Here is a 19,780-nt window from a genome sequence, read left to right as displayed (position 1 = left end):
AAACTTGAGGCGCAATTGCAAGCATGTTACTTCGAAACTCAAGCACAAACGTTTTTATATCCATCGTTAACACACCTGCTAACATGAGCTGGTGCTTATGAAACAAACCAGCGCTGCCCTGTACAGATTAGAGATGTAATGAAGTGAGTTTGTGTGCACGTTAAAATATTGAACCTTGTATGTAAGATGCCTGCATGATTAAAGAAATGTACTACATTTTATGTGAGATGTCTTTTCGAAAGACTAAGGTTCACTGAATACATTGAATGAATCCCACTACTCGAGCAAGACATTGTTAAAGCGTTATGTATGTTCGCAGGTGCTGAGCCAATAGCGTTCGAATGTACACAGTAACGGAGCCCTTTCATTGGTTGAATGTACTGAATGAACACTCCCTTTACTTAACGAGTCAACTGAGTCAAAATGAGACTGAATGAACTGGTACAGGTTGTTTATGGCCTAATATCCTCTGTGTTGCAACAGTGCATGTCTAAATAGGTAATATCAATGACTTGGTTTAATTTAATTTTAACTGGTTTAAAGTTAACTTTTGTTAGACTGTTTTGTTAATAAACTGTATTTAAAATAGATTATTTTAAATACAGTTTTTTAATTAATTATTTATCGAAATAAATATCGATATCGATCAATATAGAAAAAAACTATCGAGTTTACATTTTTGCCATATAGCCCAGCCCTACTTAAAGTGCACTTTTTTTGAGAAATTTGAATGTTAACGTACTACTCACACTACACTGTAAGAAATATATTGTGAAAATTACAGTAATTTACTGGCAGCCATTGACAAGTAATACACTGTATTTAATAAGACAGTAAGTTACTTGTCAATGGCTGCCAGTTAGTAACTGTGATTGTTTATTACATTAAGTTACTCATCAATGGCTGGAGGTTAATTATTGTGTTTTTACAGCAATTTTATTGTCAATGGTTGCTACTAAGTTACTGTGTTTTTTTACAGATAATTTAGATGATTCGGAAACAGCCCCTGACTTAAGAATATAATTATTAATGTGGTTTTAGTTTAATGAATCACAGATCACTTATTCTGGTTTGGTATCTTTACGACTTACAGTTTCTGACCATAAGTTTAATACTATTAAGAAAAAAAACGTGGTACAAATTCAATAGAGTTCCAGAACTTTATGCTTGGACTGATACAAGTTGATCACACTGTTTGACAAATACACCGTCTCTATTTTAACGTAAAGCACAATTTGAAAACATTTCATAAACAAACAACAAAATATGGCAGAATGTAATCATGCCCCAAACAAGTCCACATATAAACACTGGGGAACACTGCTAATACAGTGCTGCTATGGACTGTGAAGGAAATAAATACTCTAGGTGGTAGACTAACTCCAACTGTGTCTCAAATAATGCAAACAAAATGTACAATAAAGATGGGTGTATAGTGCACACTTCATAGCTGAACTGAATGGATTGTTCCACATACAATGTTACAGAAGATTTCTCAAAAACAAATAATAAATAGTAAATGATACTATATACATTTTAAAAACATTTCGCGTAAATAAACATTCAACTTTACTGCCATCATTCTGCATGATAAAGCATCTTGTCTGTGGCAGCAGGTTTGAGGCACCGGTTTAACTGAAAACTATACATATGCCTCTGAAGTGCACACACTGTCATAAATGTAGCAGGACATTCTGCATGCCCACACTGAAATCTGTTGTTTTCAAGACGTCTGTGAATTTTAATATGCCAAATGAATGCAGAAATCGAAGCTTTACATGTATAAAGCATGATGACACCCTAACGTTAAAACGTCCACCTGCACTGTCAATGACTAAATACTGTTATGTTACTGTTAATAAAGTGACAAAGTTTAGTCCAAAGAAAACTTAAGAAACGTACCACTACTACGCAATCTGTGCAGCTACACTCCCATCCCAATGCAGGCTGCTGCAGGTCGGAATAGTGGTCGCGCCAAAAGGTGGTGAGTATAGATACCAAGAGGCGAAACTCTGGTGCTTTTTGGGAAACAGAGCGGCCGCCATTTTGGGGTGAAAAGGCTTTTTAACTGACATGGTTTCTATCGAGCTAAGGTTTCATCATGTATTATCATCATTCAGATTGGATTTCAGCTTGAATGTTTTTTTTAACAAAGGAGCTCATATTGCCATCGCGACAGAAAAAAGACGAGTCTCTTTCACCCCAAAATGGCGGAAATCGCAGTGCGCCGGTGTTGCAATGGAACGTTCTATTGAGTTTCGGCTCTTGGTATCTATAGTCTTTGGCGGCGCTGCGCTGCTCCCGGACGGCATGTGACATCAACGTACCGCGAGAGCGATTGTAATAGTTACGGAATAAGATGCACTCAGATTCCCCGTCACGTAATTTTGATGTAATTTCGGTGATTGGATTTGCGCAGCGCTGCATGACGTTTAAGTCATTACTAGAGAGTTACAAACAGGTGAGATGGATCAGGGTTAAGGCTGCAGGAAGTTGATGTCGCGGGCCACAGAGTTTAGTACCACCTGTAGCCTACATCATAAGCCTGTGTCAATGCCATGTATTTTTGCTGCTTGTAAACAAAACCTTATGACAACTCAATAAATGATTTATTTGAGAAAAGTCTATTTTCACAAAAATATTTAATAATCAATAAACAGAAGGTTACAAAACAGTTTACTGTCTAGTTGTATTAGGCTCAAAATAAAAAAATAAGCTATTAAAAGCTTGTGCGAGACATTTGTATCCATTAAATAATGATCGTACTTTGTTTTGGGTTATGTCCCATGTCAGAGGTGCCCTGAATATCACACAAGTTTCTCAATTCCAAGTTTCACTGTAATACCTGTGAACTGGGAAAATCTCTATTTTAATTATTTAAACCCTTTCTACTATAGAACTATGAACAGTCATGCTTGATTGTTGTGATTTACCACAGGCCAGTGTTGGTTAGGTTAACAAAGTCGTTTTTTTTAGCACATTCCTCTAATGTGATTTTCACAATATTTTGATCAGTATTGTAATTTCTCACTGAATACACTTTAATGCTCTGTGACCCCTCATACAGTGATTTCCAGTGCATGAACACAGTGAATTACTGTAGATTTCACATAATACTTGTTTGTTGTGACTTTGTACAGCACATTCCTCTTTAATGTGATTTTCACAATATTTTGATCAGTATTGCAATTTCTCATTGAATATAGCCTACACCTATATAGCCTAAAAATATGGTTCTTTAGAAGGTTCTTTAATGATGGTAAAGGTTCTGTATAGAACCATGTCTTCGGAAGAACCCCTTTTCTGCTGAAATGGTTCTTCGTATTGGGAAAAGGTTCTTTATTCCCGCCTATTTTGGTTTAAAGTAGATCAGTCATTTAGAAGCTGCCTCCTGATGCTGCCTGCAGACTGACACACCACACAGGTAAGCTTCAGACTGTTTTTAATCATATATTTTATGTTTTTTTATAATTTAAGATATTCTATGGTTATATAATTTACGGGAATCTGCTTTACCAATTATTTAGGATAGTTAAAATGTATATACTTAATATTTAAAAAATGTATTACATTAACAATATTATCCTAGCATCAATCATTATTTACTTCTACTGGCTGAACTTCCATAAACCATTTTTCTACAATATTTTATGCACATTAGCTTGATGTTTCTTCAACAGTATGTTGTACAACTTTTTAGGATGTTGTTTATTTATTGATATTTCAGAGTTTCGTATGTGACCTTGTCCTGGGAGTGAACTTGGAAGAGACGGGTATTTCTCGTGGTGCTAACCAAGTATCAGTTCAGCTCAGAAGTCTACTGTGTCATACTTAATGTTTTAAAGGTGATATATTCATTTTTCTTTTCAAGTTGATATCCTTTCCACATTAAAACGATAGCAATTTACAGTTTAAATATTTTTGGAAATTAAGTTTTATGTATTCTTATAGTAGGCTACTTCTATGTACATGTCTCTGTTTCAGGTGAATCATAAACCAAGCTCTAAACCACTGCAGGTCTGACTTTGACGGTTGAGGCAAATTCAGTGACACATTCAAAGGTAAATAATCAAAATTTACGAATGAATCTTTAGCCAAACATTAACTTTATTACCAAAAACATGTTTTATACTGCAGGAGTCAGCTCATCCAAACTTCTGCCATGACATCATTTTTACATATGAGAGTGACCTTTACACTAACATCAGCTTGTTTTGTCTCCATGTCTCATCTTCAGGCTCCTGAAAACACCTGAGACTGACAGACACAGCTCTGGTTCGGCCTGATGCTCAAGGTTGATGACCACAGCCATAGATGGAAAGTGGTGGGAATCTGTGATGATCATGGCCTGCAATTTGAGCCCCATGCCAGACCCTACTTTTGTTTTGCCAGAAACTCAAAATCATTACCACACATAGGGCTGTGACGGTGGCAGTTTTTTACCACCGTGGTGGTGCGGTGGTTGAGAAATATATATTGTTTATAATATAATTTATTATTTAATAATACATTTTATATAAATAATATTTATATTATTATATTTGCGTGTAGCAACCACATGACGAGTGGAAGAGAAATATAGACCTTATTTAAATCCTTGAAATTGAAATATAATATCTGAAATAAATGAGGATGAAACATCCGTCAATGTTTAACGCGCAAATCCATCAGTGAAACGGCACGCTACAGCATATACAACATTTAAATAAACATCAGTAAATAATGAAAACTTGATGTGATAATGATATAAGAAAGCTAAATACTAAATAAAAAAGCTCTTGTTGCAGTAACTTCAGTCAGTGGCGTATTAACCCTTACAACCCCAAACAAACTGTTTAAACCTACATTGGCTTTCCTATTCAGATTGCCATAAAAACTTTACTTTTTCCGACTCGTTGATGTGAAACTTACTTGTTGACATTGTCCAGATTAAAATGTGTACAGCTGCACTAAATGCGCGTTCAGAAGATGTGCACAGGAGCGCAAATGAAGAGATGTCTCTCCGCAACCGCGGCAAAACCTGCGCGCGCTCCGACACTAAGCAAGCGGGTCATAGCCAGTTTTGATTTTACGTATCTGTTCATTTCACAACAAGATCCACTGCAAAACCCGCAGAATAACCTGGGTTTTGCCGTGCAGGCCCGCGCTCGAACGCACCGACGGAAACGTATGCCAATAATTTCTGTTAATGTAAAATCTTTTAAATAAAACCATCCACAACTGAAAGGCTACAACTAGCAATCGTTATCGCAACTCTCATATTTATTACACCTATATTTGTCAAGAGTGACGTGCACTACCGCCGGTGGCAGTTCGCCACCGTCATGGCACTTTACCACCGTGGTGGTGCGCTTGTCACGGCCACCGTCACAGCCCTAACCACACATAAAATAATGGATGTAGTTATCTGCAAACAATGTAAGATGAAATCATTTTATTCCCTGTCTGACTTTTTGGCTGCACTGCTTGCGGTATAATCTTGCTGTTAACTTTAAATAGTAATCATGTATTTTTATAATTTTCCTGGTTATATATATACTTTTATTTCTATACATTTTTGTTCTCACATTTCTACTGCTTTTGTGCTAAAATGGACTAAACGTATTTCTTTACTTTTTCCTTTGTCTCTCTCAACAATGTAAAATTGTGAAAGGTATTAATATGTACAAATATAATGAATGTTCCATGACATTTAATGATGTGACCAGAAGGAAATAAAAGTATTACTTGATTTACATGTCTTACTTATTGTTTTTATACGGTAAAACGGAAATAGAAAATGATAAAATCCATAAAAAACTAAATGAATTAATTAATAAAAATACCTAAATTAAAACCCTTCCTGTTTTCTGATAAAGGTAGGGTTCTTTATAGCACCACTGAGGTTCTATATAGCACTTTTCAAGGCAGGGTTCTTTATGGAACCTTATAAAAAGGATTCTATATAGCACCAAAAAGGGTTCTGCTATTGTTACAAGCCGAAGAACCTTTTTTTGGTACTATTTAGAGCCATTTTTCTTAAGAGTGTACTTTAATGCTCTGTGACCCCTAATACGTTATTTCCAGTGCATGAACACAGTGAATTACTGTAGATTTCACATGTATTTTTTACAGTGTAATTATACTACAAAATGGCGTAGAATAGTGTGTAAGTGCGCGATTTGGGACGCACCTATAGTCTTGATTTTAAAATAGTGCCCTGGCAGGTGGTCTTCAGTTCACCCCATGGCCTCACTCTAGAAGTAGGGTCTGTATTGTTTCAGGGCTTTACGTTAACTTTTTTTGCACATAGCACCGGTGCTACAGAGGTTTAAAGTTTTGTAGCACTGGCCAAACAGTTGTAGGACAAGTATACGTCTGTTTACAAATGGATAAATTAGTTAATGTAGTAAATACATTAAAAATACTATATAAAAATACTGTAGTGTACTATGTAGTATTTACAACAGTAAACTGCGGTAAAATTCTTGTGTAATATATTTTATTTGAACCTTACTATAGTACATATTAAAGTATACTATAGTGTTTACTACAGTTTATGAATTTAATTATTTTATCATCTGGTTCAAATTAAGGGGACTTTAATTTTGGCGCAGATGCTTGAGCTTCAGTGTGTTTGACAGTAGCTTCTCTCAAAATGCTCGTAAAAAATGCTCGTAAAATATACTCAGAATCGTGTAGTGAGATACAGACAAATCCACGAGTGTCACGCTTGTAACATGTTAACGTGTGCATCTCATTCACTCATAGACACGCAGAACAAGCAGATGAAATATTTAGAATTCCGCTTTCATGATTCGTTCCATGTTTTCCCACATCGCGCAGATCATGGGGCTCTAGATCAATGGACTCAATGCAGCCGGAAAACAAGTTTTAATTGCAAATACTAAATAAAAACGAAAATAATGGTTAAACTCACACACAAACAAGCACAATGACAAAAGCACTTCACACAAACAAGTGACTCTGTCTAATGCACCTGCCAAACTGTATCGCACGCGTGCTACACTATTACATTTATTCTTAGCACAGACCGATTTTTTCGTAGCATGTGCGACATATACACCACGGTGTTCACCATTAGATTATTTTGTTTCCTAACTCTGGTGCATCAATGTTTACATGTGCAACATTAATGTGATTTTTCCAATAAACTGAGTGAGGACTTCAAAGTGTTACATGACATGAGCAAATCCCTTCACTCCTGTTTACATGCAATTTTCATTATTTGACCGTTGGTTATCTTAGAATGTGTGTATCTTAATTCTTATTATACCGCGGGGCTGTTGAATGCTTCATTCTGATTGGCTGACGAACGTTCGACGGGTGTGCATTATTTTTCAGTTAAACGCACACCTATGAAGTAGTTCCAGATTTGTCGACCGAATTACAGTTCCATATTACTGCACCCAGTTTAACTGAAATGTAGCCTACTGTCCACCAGTGAATACGTATCTAACAACAGACAAAGTGACAGGCAAATTCCATTGTCTGAGAAGAAATAACTATTAATATTTATGGACAGCATGAACATTTGAACAACGATGGTGAGAGCACTGTACAGGACTGTTCAGACGAAAAACTAAAGCATATATCAAAGGTAAAGGCAAACTACATGACACAATCAGCGGGTTAAAGACAAAACACGAAGCACAAAAACAACATCTTAAATTCGTCTGTGGAATGGGTAAACGGGACTTAAAACACACAGCAGGAAGCTTTCTATGCCACTGCGAGAACCGCAGCTGGCGTAGAAACCTCCGTGTCACTTTTTTCTCTTAATACTTTTCTTATACGACGGGGTGTTAAATACGACGAAAACAAATCAAATATAGATACTTGTCTTATCACTCTCAGTGAAGCAAATGCGTGTGCATGTGTTGAACGGCCTGTCGTCAATTATTCCTTACTTACCAGCTGTAGGACTGTGATGAAAGTGAAAGTAATTAATTGCACAGCTCAGTTAAATGTTTACAATCTCTGATAACCAAACACTACTCCAGTGGCTCTTCCTCTTCTGCCCCTTTTTTGGCGTATTCCTTTGGGCAGAGGTTTTTTAAAAACTCGGAATAGTGACATCATTTACCCAGGAAGTATAGGGCTGTGGTCCGATTCCAGCAGTTCTCTGTAGTCCTTGAAAAGCGAATTCTGTTAAAGACAATATCTTGCTTGGCATTGAACTTTGAGCTTTATCATTTTGCAGATATTGTTTATGCTCTAACAGCAACATTACACACTAACTAGTAAGGTTGAAAGTTTAAAATCACTGGTAATACCAAATCAAAAACACTATCTGTACTGTTGCACCCAATGTGACCCCGTGTCCTATATTGAGATTCACAGCCAGCTAAACTCTCTCTTGCATCACTTCCTCCAGGGAACAGACAGTTGTTGTATTTGACCAGGATTTAATGCAAAAAAAGTGTAAAACTAAAAGATACAAACACAAAGGAGTATTCAATGACTAAAAATCACAATCAACATAAAATAAATCGTATTACTGTTTCTAGAAAGTGCATGAAGGGGTTAACGCTAAATAGTCATACAGGATGAACATTTCCCCAAGTCTTTACAATGCCGTAACACGTTAACACAGATTAGCATCCATAAACACATTCTAGTTTACCTCAATAATCACATACATCAAGTCTATTAAACTCAGGAAATTTACTCATATTGCCACTCAAAGGAGTTTCAAAGGATAGGAATGGCTTTAGACGAGAGAGAAGCACCCCTCCATGTGCTTCTGTCATTCTAGAAAAACACTTGTTCTATTGTTGCCACCCAATAGCTAATTACTACTACAACTATAGAACTAACGCCCTCTGGAGGACTGGATAAACGGCAATATATTAACAGCTCCATTACACTATCTATAAAAAATAAATGTTCAACTTTATTTTATTGTTTGACATTGAGACATCTTTAAGATCTGTTGTAATGCACGGATTATTCATTTTCAACATCAGAAAATTTTCTGTTTATTTATTTTCTCTTCTTTCATTTGATGTTATATGTTCATATATTCATAGAAGAAAATATTCTGGGGGCCATGAAAGTTTTGTAAAAAATGGTCAAAAATGTTTGCATTTTAAAAAAAAACACTGGAAAGTTTTCGTTCATGAATAAAACATTTTGCATACAATATAAGGACATTGGCAACATATTTAAGAGCTAAATGAGTTAGCCTGATTCCTCATTGGATGACAGCGTAATTTATTTCCTATTACTCCAAATCCTAATTTTAGAGTCAGATGCTGAAGCTTTTACTTCACGTCTAGGAAAGCTGCCTATACTGTAGATTGTTTTAATGATTATAAAACTTTCAAGAAGATGGAGCTCTGTTACCGGCTACATTACCGCTGTTATTGTCAGTTTGGAAAAATGTATTCCGTTAACATGTAAGTCAGATCATTTCAATCTGTCTATTACAGTTCAACTGTAAAGGTTTCTCATGCACTGGAAGTGCTTCAACTTAGACCTGTAACTGAATTTGCACTGTAGATACATTTCTGTAGTTTCTTTTCATACCCACTTTATTCTGACTGTGGTTGCATTGGACATGTAGTTGCACCTCTGGGATGTCGATGACCCCAACGGCCCCAGACAAGCTTGTAACTGCAATTTTCTGCTTCACAAAGCTGTGTGCTTTCAGAATAGAAAGTGTGGGGCTAATTCCAAGTCACCAGGGTGTGCTCCTCCTGCCTTTTTACACGTGGTTTCGCTGGGCGTCTGAGGTTAAAAACCCATGTGCCCAACAAGATCTTCTGTCTGGCTGCACAGCAAAGAACAGATACAACATGGTTTGCTCTCTTGATATAAAAACCTGCAGACTTTAAAGAGGAGGGTTTTTTTGCATTTCTCAAAGTTGTATGTGATATTTTTTCTGACTAAAGAAATGAATTATACTTTTGAAGAATACATTTAATTAACATAAAGATGGAGAATCCAGTTATGTCAGTGACTGTAATAAGAGTTGATTTATTTGACATGGTGTGGGTCACCTCATGGGGGCCGCCATGATGAGATCACATGACCATCTGAATACTGCTAATAACTTCCATATCACATGGTTCGTTCACAGAATAAATTAATCATGACTGTTGTTGCCCTTTAACATTTCTGTATAACTTCCATTGTCTTCATTTACAGAATTAAACATACCACTAAACTTCTAACAATTAAGAGATTTCAATTCCCATTTTCATCAGCTTTTATTAGAGCCCGACAGTACTGCATATGTGAAATAACAGCAGCGATTGTATTCTTGACCCTTTTAAGATTCATTTTCCAGGATGGAGATGAGCAAAAGTCTATTCAAGGTCACCGAGGCCTGTGGTTGCTATGTAACAGAGAGGAAAGGTTCAATGACATTATGTAGTTAACTGGCCACACAGTTTTAACTGACACAGAGCTCTTGTGGCTTTTTTTTCAAGGGACATTAAATGTGTATTTGAGGCAAAAGAGTCAGACGGGTTCAGATGCCTCTGTGTGGACCTTGAGTGGAAACCAAGGAGATCGATGGAGGCAGGCCAGAGTTAACATCCATCCCACATCATCTTTTCAGGTGAGAGAATGCCAGGAGTTCTTCATCCTTTTTATTTCTTTCCGAAATAAGAAACAACATTAAAGCTTCCCTTACACAAAGACAATATATTTTCATATACATTAGCGGTCAGTATTTTAAATCATTATAAATATGTTATTATAAAAATATAAATGAAAAAAAATATATAGAATAATACATTGTTAATGTACAGTATATTGAATAATACATAAGGAATTGTCGCTTTTCATATCTTGAGAAATTTTAGCATGTGGTTCCAATATACTGTCAGGGGTGGTGCACAGGAAGAGAACCCAGATGCAGGCAGCGGGTAAGGGGTTAACAAAAGACTGATTTATTTTACAAAAAATAAAAAAAGACCCACGAGGGGTAAAACGACAATGACAAAGGGAGAATAATCATAGACAGCACAAGAACGTAAACTAACTAAAACTGGACAAAAACAAGACTTGACTTGACTTGACTTGACTTGGATAAACTCACAGGCGGGACCAAGACGAAACGTCATCAAATGACATGGACAGAAAACAAATGGTACAAAACGAACGAGCACAGGACAGCAGACACAAGGGCATTAAATAAGGGAACTAACAAAGAAGATAACAATGGGCAGGTGTGGTAATGAGACACAGGCGGGAAGCTAAACGAGGAAACGAGAGGGGCGGGGCCAAAGACAAGACCGGAGAGAATGTCGTGGCCGACAATAATATGTTTCTCTCCACACAAAACAAGAGGCTCTGCCATCATGACATATACAGTATGGGTAGTTGACAAATATACTGTACATGTGTTCAATGGTGTGACATAGCAACAGTTTAGAAAACAAGCGGTTAATAATATATTATCTTATAATATATTATTATTTATAATTATTTATAAAATAGCATGAGAGATTCAATTCATTGTTTTTTGCCTGTTTATGTAGATTATTTTGGAGGGCATTCGGGGTTCTGGTATTGAGGGAGATATTGCCATAGATGATGTGACCATAGAGGAAGGGGAATGCCGAGACCCCCCACCCAGTAGTAGTGAGTATATTGGACGTGTACAGTTTTTCATGTACAACTTCATGTTTTGGGAGCAATGATTCAAGAGTTTATTATGTTGAAATAGAATAAACCTAATTGTTATTCGTTTCTTGATATGATCAAGGAACCCAACTGGAATAAATTAATTATCATTTATAAAAACAATTAGGTAAATTAAACATTTGCTGATTACCTTTTTAATTAGAATTAATTTCGTCTGGCTTTTTGCCACAGCACGTTGCAAAAAGCCAGATACAGAGATAAAGACACATCTCATTAAACCTCTTAACGGTATTGAGAAAACAGGTTTCAAATCGTATGATTATTTGCTGTACATGTTTATGTAGCGGACTGGTAGAGCACCGCACTAGCAACGACATGGTCATGGGTTCGAATCCCAATCAACACAAATACTGACAAGTGCACTAAATGCACAAAACACTTACTTTTGTTCATTTATTTTCTTGTTTTATATACAGATATAAGATCAATGGCTTCTTCCACCCCAGTGCATATATGGCAGCTTTGTCTCACACTACTTTTAATCTCGTTGGGCCTCCGGAGGTGACCTCATCATACAAAGGTGCAACCCAGCTTTGGCATTTCGGCTGACTTGGACTGCCTGAATACAACAACCAAAGATTCATCCCGTCTATACAAAGGTTTTAGATCAGTGTGAATGAGGAAGCCAGAGAGAGGATAAATGTTGTCGGCTAACACACTGACATCAGTAGCACACTGATGTCCACTCCAAATCTACAGGAAAAACCTATTACAGGTGTCAGTGTTATAAAGAAGAGAACAAGTGCACCTGGATTCCTACGGCAGGATGGCTTAAGAGACTTCAAGGGGAATCTTTCAAAGCACAAAGACATGACATGTATTTGCATTATGACATGTTTTTGCTTTGTTAAACGTTTGCTACTGTCATCAAAGACCTTATGCCATATTTCACTACGCCGAATCACACGTCGGGCTGGTACGACACGAAGAAAAAAGTATGTTACCAGCAATGGCAAGAAAAAATGAATGATCGTTTAAAAATTAAAATTGATTTTTTTGAACTTTCCATTTTCTTCTTACGCTGTAGGTGTATGTCTAAAAATAGAGATATGTCAAATAACCTTGCTTTTGTAGTTCCCTGTACTGTAATGTTATCGATTCACTGTTAAGATCGGGACTCCGCAAATGTTACGTTTTAATGGTGTGTGGAGTTGCGAGCTTGATGTGAAGTTTGTTTCCAGATGGAACAATCATGTGTCCTTTATGTTTTAAGTCACTGCGGGGCATTGTGAATTTCACATAAACCCTCTGATCATGTGTTGTTGTTGGTACCAAACTCATTTAAACCCATTATACTGTAACTGCACTGAGCATCATTGAGTTTACCTCTCGTTTCAGCGTGGCCCGCTAAACAAAGCAAGAGGAAAAAAGATAACAGGTGTAGAGAATTGTAAACATCAGACCGTCCGCTCAATTCCCAACTGTGTCCGATTAAGATTATGCTGTTGCTTGCAGTTGTTTTCTGTAGGTGCGTAAAGATAGCTGCCCTCTTACAAGTCCGGTCACCTTCGTTCGGAACCTGTTCTGTAAGGAACACGGAGTCGCTGTCTGTAATAAAATCAAGTGCCTTCAGAAAAACCATTCTAGTCAAACTGTGTCTGCTCTCATTTATAGCATTTTCTTTTGGCACAGTTATAGCATGTATATGTTATGCTATAACTATAGGTATAGAGTGAGATGAATAGGTGAAATTCAGAGACCCAAGCATGAGAGACGGGTGACCGCAGTGCCATGCCACAGCCAAATGTTCCATTGCTGAGTTTTACATACATGTTGTGATCGATTCTGTTTAGTGATCAATTCGTACACACCCCATCTGCTCCACGTGATATAAAGAGCGCGAAACGACGACGGTCGAACTGAACTTAAAGGACCATCAATTCATCAAAAGAGCATCTGGGAGCTATTATCACCAGGTGAAAAACAGCCAGGAGGGTCACTGTGAAATCCTCCTTCAAACTGATGAGTTCTGTGCCACTGAACAAAAAAAAAAGATTTTTTTTCGACATCCTGAAGACTCAAGGACTGAGAGACACAAAGGATGAAACTTTAGAAGACTGATGAAACACGATCAGCCTTGATGTTCTGGATCCATCCGCTTGGATTCGTACAAATGATATTTTATTACTCGAATGAAAATGACTGCTTTTACAAAAACTCTTATAAACTCTGAACTACCTGAGACCATCTGTTACCTTATTCAGCTGGTTTTTGAAAATGTATTGTAAAATCACTTTTATCATTCATCATTTTCATTTCTGAGGAAGAATTACATTGACGGAGAATGGTTTGTTTTTGTCTTAAACGTTCCTTTACAAGATCCCTTTGCATTATTATATTATGGCATAATTTGAATTTATAGTATAAAGTAATATCAAATATATGAGATTATATGCAAATACACCTGGTCGGGAGGTATATGAAAAAGATGAATATTCAGAAAAAAGAAGCACAATGAGAAATATTCATATGAAAATTCAGAAACACGGTATGTTCAACACACAATAAGTTGTTTTTCTCAATTTTATTAAGCTCACAATCAACAGGAATAACTGCAGAAAGTTCTTTGTGTAAAGAAAAAGGAAATATTTTACATCTCGGTTCAATAAAAGGCTTTCATGGTATATGCGCCATTTTTCTTATTTGATACGTGGTATAAGATATGATTTTGTCATAAATCTGTATCAGTTACTTTGACACCTAACAAAATGTACTGAAAAACGTTGATGTACAGACAACCAAACATTTGGCAAATGATCAATTCCACTTTTCTAAATTAAAGGTCCAGTGTTTCATTTTTTGGAGGATCCGAAATGCAATATAATATACATAACTATGTCTTCAGGGGTGTATAAAGACCTAACATAATGAAGCATCACGTTTTTATTACCTTAGAATGATATATTTCTATCTACATACACCGCGGGTCCGCTTGCATGGAATTCGCTATGTTGTTTCTACAGTAGCCCAAAGCGTACCAACTGATATACAGAGCACATTTCATAAACACATTATCTCCTTCGGCAAAGAAGCGAAAACGTGACGACATCTTAATTCTGTGTCAGCCACCATAGTGGAAGGGGTAGAGTGAGCCTTTGGTTGCAATTCACAACCTCACCACTAGATGCTGCTAAATTTCATATGCTGGATCTTCTTAAAAGCCAGACAATACTCAAAAAGATTGTAATTGTATTAGCATTGCAACAGATTTCATAGAATTTTCCAAAATGACCATCATGTTCTACCCATGCTTCATTTATTTCGAGATAATAAAATCACAATCATTAAGTTAGCTATTGCATTTTTTCTCTGTTAGAAATGTAATGTTGTAGGTTGCACATTTCTAAATGTATTTTAGATAATTACACTAAAGTTGTGGTATTGTTTAATAACATGCTCATATAGAGACCCAACAGCACAGTCAAACTCACAACAAATTTAATTCTTAATATTTAAGGCGGATTACATGTTCTTCACTTCACATTTTACAATCTACAAAGCCATGTAAACTCATATCTCAGTGATAAGTTGCCCTATTCTAGTTTAGTCATATTGGCTAATTTGTATAATTTGACTGATAATGGTGAATGATACCTGATGAGGTAATGAAATTATGATAATTTCCTTTACCATAAGCCTTCTCAGTGACCTGATATTCTGCAGGTATGAATAAAACATGTTTTGTTTATAGAGATAATGATCAATGATAACCTTCATACATGATAATGAAGAAGGCATGAAAATGAATCACATTTCCATAGAAAAGGGAACAAATCATTTTTTATATAAATGGCTTTATGGATGGTTTCAATGTGATATCACCCACCTGAGCACCACTGAACAACATGTCACACATGTGCACTACCTTCAAGGTCACTTCTCCAACAATACTAATTGTATAATATTCATTCAGGGTAACAAACGGAGGTTGAAATGTGCACTTTAGTGTTTTGCATGTGCTCTGACAGCTAATGTGAAAGTCAGGTTAATTAAAGGTAGTTGGCAGTCATCCACAATCACTCCAAAGTTGGAGGCTGCTATTGCTCAAAGTACACCATGCACATAAAATTTGTCATTGAGCAAAATGCTGCTTTTTTAAATAGAGGCTTTATGGTTACGGCTTTACTAACCACCATCACTTAACAGAACATTTGCCTTGTTGATTATGATAAAAGCCATCCATGTGTGGTGAAGCCTTGGGCTTCAAACCCACTAAAGTCTTAAGAAGTTCCTGCTAAATGAAGTTGGAGATAGACTGTCACTAATCCTTACAAAGACAGTTCTTATTTTGTAGTTGTAGGGGATCTCACCACAGGGTGTCTGGTAGTTTCGTCAAAAATAGTCTCATCAAAAATAGATTACAGATTTATTTTTTATTTTTGCCTCATTTGGCCTGCTTATGCAAAACACACAAAATAGAGAATGTAAAAATTACATTCACTCTTATTGGGAGGCAAACTTGAAGTTGAATAACAGGCGTATTTACTCGTCTTAAAATAATATATTATGCCCATCACAAACATTGCAAATATTGGAGTCTGTATTTTTTTATCAAACCCCGTCCCCCAACTTAAAGGGACAGTTCACCCAAAAATAAAAAGTCTGCCTTCATTTACTCACCCTCGAGTTGTTCCAAAGCTTTGTTCTGATGAACACAGAGAAAGATATTTGGAAGAATGCTTGTAGCCATTGACTACCATAGGAAAAATTACACTGGTAGTCTAAAGTGCCCCAGAACAGTTTGCTGTCTTGCATTCTTCAAAATATCTTCTTTTGTGTTCAACAGAACAAAGAAATTTAAACAGATTTGGAACAACTTGAGGGTGAGTAAATGAAGACCGAATTTCTATTTTTGGGTAGAACTGTCCCTTTAAGTCTTAAAAGGGCATCAACACAATATGTTGGGTTACCTAATAAATGCATCTTATAGATAAATTAAACATATTTTTTTAGAAAGATCTCTGTCTGCATGATATAACATTTCAAACTTTGGTCAGCTTTTGACCCTCTATTTAAAAAAAATGATAAAACTCACGTGTGGAAGATTTTTGCATATAAAGCCCTCAGGCTTATGATACTAGAAATGGTTAAAGACCCTCCATTAGGTTATTTTGTAAGTACCCAAATTATTATCTGTAATTTATGGTCTGAAAGTCCCTGCAAGCAGGTCCATTTGTCACCAATGACAACCCATAGTGAAAACACACATACGTAATGTAAAAAGCTAAAGGCAACTTTCCCTTCTGCCTCCCAGTACTGTCATGCGAAATGAGATTAGAGCTGAACAGGTTGGACACCATTCTATATTTATCTCATTAAAATGATTTAGAGGTAGAAGTTAATAGCTATCATACATCAAATGTAAATGATATTCTGTATTTTTATTTATTTATTTTGCAGTGGGTCGGGTGCATTGAGGAGTATGACTAGTGTGTGCATGTGTGTTGTCATTTTTTAACGTAATGGAAAATTTCACCGCCAAAGCGAGTACACGTGTGTTTCTTTGCCTGCTGCGTGTTCACTATCATTGTATCACTTTGGCCCACTCGTGTGAAAATACGAACTTAACATAGAAATGAGAATGTGTCGCAGATCAGTGATGCAAACCGATGGCATATTGTTTAAGCGATTATTGAGAAGAGCTGGACAGAGTTTGCTGGACGCATTGGCCTCTTAGCAGTTCACAATCTATACAACCTGGACTCTTTTCAGATATTTCTACATCTTGTGTCATTTGAAGCAGAGACCAGTGGGGCTTAATGGACTTTTAATCGTCCCACGTGTGCTGTTACTGATATTTCAAAAGCAGCCTGTAGAGTAGGCCTACTATTAATGCTTTATGCACTTTTATTATTTAAAACTTCAATGCAATTCAGAACAAATATGATTAAACACGTTTTGCCTTGCTTAAGTAAAACTTATACAATTCGTGAATTGAAATACTTTCAATAATAATAAAACAGTTGTTTTGATTCACGTCTCCTCTCTTGCCGTGCTCTACAAGGTGTAGCTTTGACAGCTCCCTAATCAAAAATTGAAGATTTTATTATATAATACAAGAAAAGCTTTCACCCTCTGTGGCTCGCAGATTCTGCGGTTGAATTAGACTTAAATCCTGTGATGTGTGCGTTCAGTGAAGTCTGAAACACTGAATGGCCCGAGATTTCATCCACCAGAGATTTCCCTATGAAGTTTCTGCTTTACACTTCAACAGGCAACGTCTTCTTCACGGGATCGCATACTCACAGAACAAAACTGTGCTTCTGCGTCTGTTGCAAGTTTTGTGGGTTAGATCACACTTTGTAAGCTGAGTCTCCTTCAACGCAACACGTCATGTTGCCTAATCACAAGTGACATGGAAGAGAATCAAACAAACATTTTATAAAGGGTTTGATAGAACGCACATAACGTTCGTGTTTCACATTCTCTTGCTGATTCTTTAAATAATCGTACATGCATTATTTGATTCCCTCATACACGTTTTATGCTCGGGAATACAAACAACCTACGGGCAGCTTTGGTGACGTTTTACTGATGTTTCTAGTTCTTGTGGAATGGTTCAGTTTGGGTGCACAAGTGAAGTGTGCCATTATTTTTATTAGGGGTGTAACGATACGCTCGGACACTCAAATGACAGATTTTCCCCCAAAACATTCCCCCCAAATTTGTAATATTGTTAAAGAATTGACAACATAACCAATCTTTATGTAGGCTAAACTAATAAAAACAAATAGATCTTTTAAATTTCATTTAAAAATATATTGCCATAGCTTTATGATACATATTTTTAAGTTTTTGTATTGCGATATGTGATACATAAGGGATAATGTACAGGCAGCCGGTTGTTGTCGCAGAAATAAGCCCCAACCATGTGATCAGGACCCGACATGTAGCGGAGGGTCTTGTATCACACTGAAGGGGCTTATTTCGCGATAACAGCCGGCTGCTTGTACATTATCCCGTTTATTACACGGCTACTTGCCACATGCGAAAAAAAATGGACATGAAAATGTGCATTTGAAATATTTTATTAGCTCATTTTAATCGAATGCTGACCTTCCACGAGGAAAAGCCGTTTACTTTCGGTTTTAAGGTAAGAAACGACTTTCAAATGTCACAAACAGGCAATTTGGTTTAATCATTTGTAAATATAATGTCATATATGTTATTAAAATACATATTTATATTTAATTTGTCCAAAAAAAAAATGATATGCTGCATCCGGGTTACCATGTGTTATTAGTCTTGAGAGGAGAGGTTGTTATCTGGGAATAACGAACCTGCAAATGTCACAACTGGCCAATCAGAATCAAGCAGCGGGGTACATGAGCACTGAACGCCCGGTGATCGCCTGGAGCTCACTCTCCGAGCAAATTTTCAAATATACTGTACGTTATATCTTTATTAACCGACCGCATATTTGAACTTAAACAGATACATTCTCGCCTGAACAACTCTTAAAACTACATTTCATGACCGAATAACAGTATCATGTGCATTTTACTGTGCAACGCATGAAATATACAGTATAGCTGTCTTAAGTCCATATATGGACTAGATTTGTCTTAATTAGTTCAGCCAACATTCGCCATTCTGAATGTTGACTGGATTTGAAAATAACCCTTCATTTAATGTTTTTAAAATATATTTATGCTAACTTAAAATAATATGTCTTCCTAACTAGGCCTGAACAAGAATATTGGTTCAACAGCGTTTTTACAGTGTAGCGTTTTTTTTAGAAAAGTTTAACAGTGTTGCTCATTGCCATTTGGTCCATGAATCTCAGCCCCACCAATGGTGAGAGTTTGGGACGGAGCTACTTTTTGGTGCCACCCTTTCTAACTAAACTTTATATTCTGTATTATGTTTAAATGAAATAAAGTGTTGTTAGAGTTTTATGTGTAACTATATTTTTCCTTCTTAAAAGTTTAAATTGCATTATTGACTTTCAACCTGGTCTCCAATTGTATTCCTCATGGAAAAGTCATGGAAAAATACTGGAAAATTCTTCGTTACATTGGCACTTTCTACCTGTCACTTTAGCAGTGGTGTCATGAGGTAAACGGTCATGCTTATGTTTCAAAATATGCTATGAAATATTGATAGAAAAAGGCTTATTTTC

At 36.4% G+C, this 19,780-nt stretch overlaps 1 protein-coding gene and 1 long non-coding RNA gene across 3 annotated transcripts in view; both read left to right on the top strand.

Moving 5' to 3' along the window:
- The window catches only part of mdga2a (MAM domain containing glycosylphosphatidylinositol anchor 2a), a 151,107-nt gene extending 136,799 nt beyond the window's left edge, over positions 1–14,308 (top strand). For both annotated transcript variants that reach the window (XM_057343597.1, XM_057343595.1), the window contains 3 exons: positions 10,437–10,567; positions 11,493–11,595; positions 12,075–14,308. In XM_057343597.1, the coding sequence (XP_057199580.1) occupies positions 10,437–10,567; positions 11,493–11,595; positions 12,075–12,163 (323 nt within the window). In that variant the 3' untranslated portion in view covers positions 12,164–14,308. The remainder of the gene's footprint in view (positions 1–10,436; positions 10,568–11,492; positions 11,596–12,074) is intronic.
- LOC130560103 (uncharacterized) lies at positions 919–5,955 on the top strand. Its single transcript, XR_008963656.1, has 3 exons — positions 919–3,845; positions 3,985–4,061; positions 4,238–5,955. It is a non-coding gene; the product is annotated as an uncharacterized LOC130560103 (long non-coding RNA).
- Positions 14,309–19,780: the final 5,472 nt, after the last annotated feature.

The sequence above is a fragment of the Triplophysa rosa genome, linkage group LG10 (genome assembly GCF_024868665.1).
Source record: "Triplophysa rosa linkage group LG10, Trosa_1v2, whole genome shotgun sequence".
NCBI classification, from domain to species: Eukaryota; Metazoa; Chordata; class Actinopteri; order Cypriniformes; family Nemacheilidae; genus Triplophysa; species Triplophysa rosa.
This window is presented reverse-complemented; position numbering and strand designations above follow the sequence as displayed.